The sequence below is a fragment of the Panthera pardus genome, unplaced genomic scaffold (assembly GCF_024362965.1).
Source record: "Panthera pardus isolate Hobbes unplaced genomic scaffold, ASM2436296v1 HiC_scaffold_3, whole genome shotgun sequence".
Lineage (NCBI taxonomy): Eukaryota > Metazoa > Chordata > Mammalia > Carnivora > Felidae > Panthera > Panthera pardus.
The window spans coordinates 29,173,176-29,182,411 of record NW_026526876.1 but is presented as its reverse complement, the minus strand read 5'-3'; the positions used below and the strand labels follow the sequence as shown (position 1 = coordinate 29,182,411).

Here is a 9,236-nt window from a genome sequence, read left to right as displayed (position 1 = left end):
TACTCATAATCTAAGTGTATTTCTTACCATGCATTATGGTCACAGAAGTTTGAAAGCTGAATGAAATTGAAACAATACCAGATCCCTGCTTTAATGAGCTTAAAATCTATTTAAATTCCATTTTATTTCTTAACTTTGCAGAAAGTAAAAAGATCTTAAAAGATGTAATTGATGTTTTCATTAATTCACCTAAACCATCAACACCATTCAATAGTAAGTATGGTAAAAGAATGAAAATTAAAAGTAAATTTCTAAGATCATTCAATGGTATTCTTTTTCTAAAATATAGTTTGTTTTCCCCTGTATTTTTAATTCCTTAAGTTTTCTTTGCTGTATCAAGATGTTATAATCTGCTTTCTTATTCCTTATCATATTTAATCTGTGCTTTGACTGTAATGAATTATTTAGAATTACATTCCTAGAATATGCTTTCTTAAAGCAAAATAGTTTGTCTCAGTATATGCTCCAGTATAAGGTACACATTTTCTCCCCTGGTGAATCTAATACAATTTTCTCTCACCTCCAATAATTTCCATATGCTTCTTTTTCTCCCCTATAGTGAAACGTTGAAAAAAAGTACAAAAAAAAAAAAAAGGATTTACTGCATGTAATACTAGTAGGTAGGCTAGCAAGAAAGAGAGGCTTTCTAATGCCTAGGAGAGGGTGTGACTGTTTTTCAGTGCATAACAGATTTATATTTTTCAGTTTTCCTTTTGCCAACTAGCTGGGTTCTATTTTTGATATTTGACTTCATTCTAAGAGCTATTTATTATCAAGCTGTTCTTGAAATGCTTTACAGTCTATGAAAGACTGGAGCATGTAGTAGATAAACCTTTGAGGAGAAATAGTTAATAAATAAAAGCAAACTTCTACAAAATGTTGCAGAAACTCAACTTTTAGCTGGCTAGGGGTATGTTAAATTTTGCTTATTGTTGGGGCGCCTGGGTGGCGCAGTTGGTTAAGCGTCCGACTTCAGCCAGGTCACGATCTCGCGGTCCGTGAGTTTGAGCCCCGCGTCAGGCTCTGGGCTTATGGCTCAGAGCCTGGAGCCTGTTTCCGATTCTGTGTCTCCCTCTCTCTCTGCCCCTCCCCCGTTCATGCTTTGTCTCTCTCTGTCCCAAAAATAAATAAAAAATAAATAAATAAATAAAATTAAAAAAATAAATTTTGCTTATTGTTTAAGTGACTTCTGAAAACAGAGCCCACTGACATGTTTTGAAAGCCCTCTAACTCAGAATTCCTTTTGTAATGCATCTACTCTGTGCAGGTTAGGGTGTTAAGTCTAAAAAAGGGCTTTGCCTCAACTTCCTCATCAGTTCTCTATTCTTGACATGTTTACAGATTTATTTAAAGAGATTACAACTCTTGATAAGATCAGAAATGATAAGATGCCTATAAATGAGCTGAGGTCCCAACTCCGGAAGGCTAGAATTCTATTAAGCAACAAGACGTTCCAGGAAATTCTGGGTCAAGCATCTATTGATGGTGAGTTCTTTTTAAAAGAACAATCTCTGTTGAAGTCCTAGTTTTACTGTGTGCTTGGCGTATGTTTTATATATGTATGTTTTAGATAAACTAGGTCTTAGAAACATAATGAGAATGTAGGCATACTGAGAACAAATTAAAATTAATATTTTTTTACTCTTGGAAATATTTTTAAGAGTCACCCTCTGTCTGGCATCACATTTGTAAAATGTATACATCAATATTTAAGACAAATAATACGGTTAGAATTTTTTCTTGTTTTAAGGGAATAGATTTGTGGTAAAATTATTTTAAATTGATTAGTTTTTACCTGGCTAATTTTCAGACATTAACAAAATTTGTCCCCCCCCCCCCCCCCAACACACACACCATTCCCTGTCATGGTTATTTTAATGATGATTATTAACATTGACACCTTGCCATTTTATAATCCTTATACTTTACTTTTTAGAAAATAGTGAAGTAAGTCTCAAACAAATTTTGGAGGCTTTGAACACAAATAAGCCAGCTCCTGAATTTGAAGGTGGGTCATATTTCCCATTGCCTTTTGTTATTATTAAACAGTATTGTGAGCTATAAATGATATTCAAAAGCTGTATATTTTTATAATTAAAAGTACACAGTTTGACATATGCACACACCTATAAACCTGTCATCACAATCAAGGTAATGAACACATCCCTGACCTGCAAAACTGCCTCATGCTCCTTTGTAATCTCTCCTGCCTTTTTCCCATCCTCTTCCTCATCCATAGGCAACCACTGATCTGCTTTTTGCCAGTATAGATCCATTGGCATTTACCAGACTTTTATAAAATGGGTATATTCTTTTTTGCTAGATGCTTTCATTCAGCATAATTATTTTGAGATTTGTACACGTAGGCTGTATCAGCAGTTCATTGTCATTTATTACTGGCATAGCACTCCATTTTGCTGATACACTGAAGTTTATCTACTTACCTGGTGAGGCTCGTTAGGCTATTTCCAGTTTGGAGCTCTTATAAATAAAGCTGTTATGAACAGTTGTGTACAACAATATTCATTGTATGAATATATGCTTTCCTTTCTCTTGAGTAGTTACCAAAGATTGGCTGGTTCACATGGTAGGTATATGTTTAACTTTTTAAGAAACTGCCAACTGGTTTCCAGAGTGGCCACACCATTTTACATTTCCATCAGCAGTGTATGAAGAGGTCCAATTCCTCCATATCCTTGGGAGTGCTTGGTGTATCAGTCTTTTTAATTTTAATCATTCTAATAAGTGTGTAGTAGTATCTCATTGTGGTTTTAATTTGTGTTTCCTCACTGATTAATGATGTTGAGCATCTTCTCATGTGCTTATTTGTCATCTGTGTATCTTCTTTATAAAGTGTCTGTACAGATCTTTTGCCCGTTTTTAAAGTTGGATGGGGGGGTGCCTGAGTGGCTCAGTCAGTTAAGCGTCTGACTTCAGCTCAGGTCACGATCTCACGGTCCGTGAGTTCGAGCCCTGCGTTGGGCTCTGGGCTGATGGCTCGGAGCCTGGAGCCTGCTTCCAGTTCTGTGTCTCCCTCTCTCTATGCCCCTCCCCCGTTCATGCTCTGTCTCTCTCTGTCTCAAAAATAAATAAACGTTAAAAAAAAAAATTTAAAAGTTGGATGGGTTTTGGGGTGCTCGGGTGGCTCAGTCGGTTAAGCATCCGACTCAGCTCAGGTCATAATCTCACAGTTCGGGAGTTTAAGCCCCGCGTCAGGCTCTGTGCTGACAGCTCAGAACCTGGAGCCTGTTTCAGATTCTGTGTCTCCCTCTTTCTGACCCTCCCCCGTTCATGCTCTGTCTCTCTCTGTCTCAAAAATAAATAAACGTTAAAAAAAATAAAAAAATAAATAAAGTTGGATGGGTTTTTTTGTATTTCTGTTTGTATTCTGGATACATGTCCTTTATGAGATATATACTTAGCAAATATTTTCTCCGAGTCTTCTACTGAGCACATTTTTCTCTGAGTGTCTTCATTTTCTTAAGTGTCTTTAGAAGAGCATTAGTTTTAATTTTGATGAAGTCCAGTTAACTAGTTTTTTTTTCTTTTATATATTGTGCTTTTGGTGTCACATGTATGAAATCTTTGCCTCACCCAAGGTTACAAATGTTTTATTATGTTTTCTTCTAAAAGTATTATGGGTTTTGGTTTTGCATTAAAAAATATTTTTTTTAATATTTTTAATTATTTTTGAGAGAGAGAGAGAGAGAGAGAGAGAGAGAAAAAGCACAAGTGGGGGAGGGGCAGAGAGAGAGGGCGACAGAATCCAAAGCAAGACTCCAGGCTCTGAGCTATCAGCACAGAGCCTGAGGCGGGCTCAAACTCACGGGGAGATCATGACCTGAGCTGAAGTCGGATGCTTAACTTACTGAGCCACCCTGGCACCTCTGGTTTTGTATTTTAGCTCTGTGATCTATTTTGAGTTAATCTTTATATGTGGAATAAAGTATGGATCAGAGTTCCTTTTTGTTTTGTTTTGTTTTTGCATATGGACCTTCATTTGTTCCAGCACCACTGTTGAAAAGATTGTATTTTCTCTATACTTTCTATACGGAAATTCCTTTGTAGTTTTGTAACAAATCATATAAATATACATATATATTTATTTCCTGGATTCTCTCTTCTGTTCTATTAATCTTTGTCAGTTTTTACACAAACCACATTGTCTGACTCCTGTTGCTTTGCAATAAACATTGAAACCATTCAGGTAGTATTGGCCCTCTAACTTTGTTCTACTTTTAATTTTTTTTTTTTTTCAACGTTTTTTATTTATTTTTGGGACAGAGAGAGACAGAGCATGAACGGGGGAGGGGCAGAGAGAGAGGGAGACACAGAATCGGAAACAGGCTCCAGGCTCCGAGCCATCAGCCCAGAGCCTGACGCGGGGCTCGAACTCACAGACCGCGAGATCGTGACCTGGCTGAAGTCGGACGCTTAACCGACTGCGCCACCCAGGCGCCCCTGTTCTACTTTTAAAAAGTTGTTTTGACTGGGGCACCTGGGTGGCTCAGTCAGTTGAACGTCCGACTTCAGCTCAGGTCATGATCTCATGGTTCGTGGGTTTGAGCCCCATGTCAGGCTCTGTGCTGACAGCTCAGAGCCTGGAGCCTGCTTCAGATTCTGTGTCTCCCTCTCTCCCTGCCCCTCCCCTGCTTGCTCGCTCGCTCTCTCGCGCTCTCTCTCTTTCAAAAATAAACATTAAAAAAATGTAAAAAAAAAGAAGTTGTTTTGACTATTCTAGGACTTTTACACTGCCATGTGGATTTTAGAATCAGTTTGTAATTTCTACAAAAAAAACCTGCTGGGATTTATTGGAGAAATAAGGCACTCATGAATTAGGATTTGTTGGAAAATGTCGTATCTAATAATGTCTTACTAAATAGTACAACTCTTTCCTGCAATTCTTTTGAGTACCAGTACTTTGCCTCCTTTTAAATATTCTCTTAGATAAACTAGAGATTATAATCCAAACAGTGACCTTGGATGTACCATGATTTGTGTGAGTCATTGAAAAGGCAGACAGAGGCTTGGCTCTAATCCTAAGGACCCCATTTAGAAGGGAAAATCCCTAGAGGTTTTAGATAAGAGCTGGGAATGGGGCACCTTAATACTCCCACACTCCTTGGCGGACTTCTAATAATAGAGTGAAAGTTATGAAGAATATGCAAAAAATGAAAGCAGTAGCAAAATAAGCAGAAGAAAATTCAGGACTAATATTTTTATACTCTGAAATTTGGGCTATTTCATATAGACAGAGGTAAGCCCCAAATTCTGTCTCATGGATATACAATGAAACATTTCCCTAAAAGATGCAATGGCCTATTTTAACTTTTGAGAAGCTGATACCTTGAGTGTATGATGATTTGTGTAACTCATTGGTAAGGCAGTTAAGTTAAAAAACAAAAACAAAACTGAGTCATCTTAGTTTTTTTAGTTTGAGACAAAAATAACTGAACATCTCAGGGAAATATGCTTGGAATAAAGGGATGTTTGGCTTATTAATTTTGGAATCATAATGATAATATTAATTGAAATATATGACCTATAGAATCCCCCTGTGTTTTCAGGTTTATGTACTGCCCTCCAAACTGTCAACTTGATGAACTGCAACAGAATTCAGATTGGTGGCTTGAAAGATGCTTTTGATTACCTCAATGTTTCTGTAAAGCCTGAAGAACACCAGATGTTAGTGAAAACGCTTGATGTTGATGGTATCTATAACTATGTTGACTTTCCAAATAAACTGATAGCAAATTTTCCGTTCCCCTTCCCTATCCTCCATTCATCACTCCCCAATAATTTTTCTCTTTATTATCCTAATGGAAAAAGTACTCTAAGAGAGCGTGTCTACTGAGATCATAGATTTATCTTGACAGAAAAATCTTTGAATAAGATTAATAAGATTTTTTACGACCCATGAAGTATCCTGTGTTGATTCCATCAGAGTGTATCTGTGTGTATGTTTTTAGCATCTTCAGGGAAGGCAAGGTCATTCTCTGTGAAAGCTGTGCTGAAGGGAAACTGCTCTGAGCCAGGAAGAGACTGAGGGAGGACTTTCTCCCCTCTGCAGGAGACATTTGTGGGAGGAGACTGATTGAATCCTAAGAGGTTTCAGAGAAAACAATGTATAATTTTCAAATTTTGCCAATTATTATGTGGTTCTTTTATTCATTTAAATTCAGTTCCTAAAAGTATTTTCTTTATTCCATTATTAAATGGGTTGAAGCATTGTTTCATTAATCATATTGACTGGAGCCGCTGTACAGCACAACTTATGGGTGCTTGTAAACAGCACCCTTCAGCGTTAGGCAGTGCCTGGCCTGCATGGCTATGGGACAGACCTGATCCTGAGTGTCTTTGATATGTAAGGGGTCATGTAATGTGTCAGATAATCGAGTAAATATAAAATATTCATAGGAAGCTTTCAGTCTAGTTGGTGAGGCAAGCTGTAAACAACAAAAGGGTATATAACAATATAAGAGATAAAAGTTTAGTGAATTTACAATGGTATATGGCAGTACTTGAATAATAGCCAGGGACATAGTGATGTGATGTGTTGTGATTTATAATAAGAAATATATATTTGCCCTTCAACCCCATTCCTGGCACGGAGCTCCTAAAACACTGGCAAATCCCTAAGTGATGAGAACTCTAGGGGCATCTTTTGTTCTAATAGGTGATTCTGGGAAGGCTTCTGGTTTCTAGGTGGGGACTTGTCACCATAAGGATAAGCCATGATTGGAACTTTGGAATTTTCAGCTCTATCCCCCACCCCCATTCTTCAGAAAACGGAGAGGGTCTGGAAATGGAGTGAATCATTGATTATGCCTATGTGAGGAGGTCTCCATAAAATCCTAATAGTATGGGGTTTGGGGAGTTTCCACGTTGGTGAACACATCTACATACCAGAAAGATAACTGACCCAACTCCACAGGGACAGAGCTGCCGTGCTTGGGATGCTCCCAGACCTCCCAGACCCTATGTATCTCTTCATCTGGCTGTTCATTTGTATATTTTATCATATCCTTTAATAAACTGATGAATGTTAAGTATTTCCCTGAGTTCTGTGAACTATTTTAGGAAATAATTGAGTCCAAGGGAGAGAAAGTCATGGGAACCTCCAATTTGTAGCCAAGTTGGACAGAAGTTGTAGGTAACCTGGGGACCTACTACTTGTGATTGGCATCTGCAGTGGAGGGGGAGCAGTCTCATGGGACTGAACCCTTAACCTGTGAGACCTGATGCCATCTCCAGGTAGATAGTGTCAGAATTGCGTTAAATTGTATGACACTCAGTTGGTGTTGCAGAGAATTGCTTGGTGGGAGAAAACCCCCCACATATCTAGTGTCAGAGTGCTGTAAGTGTGGCCGTAGAGTGAGAGTAAAGAAGAAACACAGGAGGAGGACTGAGTTTTTTCCTCCACAAGTGATGATACTGAGTTGTATGAGAGTTCAGAGGTGAGCTATTTCATTCATTCAATGAAAGTTTATTAAGCACTGTTGCTTGCTAGACACTAAGTATACAAAGATAAAAGAGCTTACAGTCTGTCAAGATGACAAACAACGCGAATTCCAATTGTTAAATACCACGACAGAGGTAAACAGAGTGTTATGGGAACGTATACAATAGGTACCTAACCCACACAGGGTTGGATAAGGTAGTCAGAGAGGCTGTTTGGAGGAGATGCTGTTGGAGTTGAGTTTTGAAATATGAGTAGGAACTAGCCAAGAATTGCAGGTGCAGGGAAAGGGGCTGAAAGGAGTTAGGAAGGAATGTTCAGTATGTACAAAGTACAGAAGAACAAAGCTCATGGAGAAGCCAAGGAACTCTAAGTAGTCCAGTAGGACTTACAGCATTGGATCTCAGACTGATTTACATCAGAACTACCTAGGAATTTGTTAAAAACCCAGAATATCTGAATCATGGCCAAGGTGTATGTGTGCATGCGTGCGTGCGTGCGTGCGTGTGTGTGTGTGTGTGTGTGTGTTTAACAAGCTTTACAGTTCAGGTTGATGTTTGACTATCAACTTGATGGTGCATAGTGGTGGAAGGAGTGGGAAAAGAAAGAAATGAAGTGGCCATATAGTCAAGAGCAGATCCAGAAGGGTTTTGTTTTTATCTTTGTTGTTCTCTGAGCAACAGAGTTTGAATTTTATCTTGAAGACTCTAGGGAGTCATTGAAGAAGTCAAATTTGAAAAGTGACATGACTAATTTTGCACTTTGTAATGGGCATTATGATAGCAGTGTTAAGAAAGAGCAGAGGGGGGCAAGATTGGAAGCAAGGACACATTTTAGAAGGCATGCAAGAATTCGGGTTAAAAGTAATGAGTGTTGATGTAAGGCATTGGCTCCAGGGATGGGAAGAAGGGAACAGATATGAGTTCTAGGAGGCAGAACTTCTTCATTGTTTGGTTAAGTTAGGGAAGGAAAAGAGAGAGGAATTGAGAATGATTAACAGACTTCTGGTTTGGGAGACATTTCATGGTGATGTCTTTTTTTTTTTTTTAAGTGTATTGATTTATTTTTGAGAGAAAGAGTGTGAGCTGGCTAGGGGCAGAAAGAGAAGGAAAGAGAGAATCCCAAGCAGGCTCCATCCTCTCAGCGCAGAGCTGATGTGGGGCTCAAACTTACGAACCACTAGATCATGACCTGAGCCAAGATCAAGAGTCGGTCACTTAACCGAGTCATCCAGGCACCCAAGTGATGCATTTTAATAAGCTGGGGAATATAGGAGGAGGCTTTAGTGCAAAGATGAATTCAGCTTAGGATATATTGTGTTTGATGAAGGGCATGATGGAGGGAAGAGATTGAAATGAGAATAGATAAATCTAAATTCCTTCACAAAATGCACAAGGCCTTTTTAAATCTAGTTCCCGTTACTGGACCTGTTAAGATTAACCTTTGCCCACAAACTTTCTGACACATTTTTGTAAGGTTTCAAGACACTTAATAGACACAAATAGAATAATTTAAACTAAATCCAAAATTAAAAAACTACTTATAGTTTCCAGAACGCATCATACTCACTTATATACATTTTCCGTATGAGTCTTTCTGTCAACCTTCAAATATGCCGCCAAGTCAGTAAAAATGTAACCTCCTTGAAGCTTTTCTTAATTCATTCAGTTAGATGTGGAAGCCTTTTACATTTCAATAACATGCCATGTTTAGCATCATTGAGACAATTTTGCTTTATAACTGTTTGAGAAAAGTGATATTATTTTGGAGAAATTTC

The 9,236-nt window shown here is 38.3% G+C and overlaps 1 protein-coding gene across 1 annotated transcript in view; it reads left to right on the top strand.

The window, feature by feature from the left end:
* Positions 1–9,236, top strand: part of LOC109261532 (uncharacterized) — a 60,408-nt gene that overhangs the window by 13,372 nt on the left and 37,800 nt on the right. The window contains exons 5-8 of the mRNA XM_053892215.1: positions 142–213; positions 1,342–1,485; positions 1,937–2,008; positions 5,568–5,711. Coding sequence (XP_053748190.1) covers positions 142–213; positions 1,342–1,485; positions 1,937–2,008; positions 5,568–5,711 — 432 coding nt within the window. The remainder of the gene's footprint in view (positions 1–141; positions 214–1,341; positions 1,486–1,936; positions 2,009–5,567; positions 5,712–9,236) is intronic.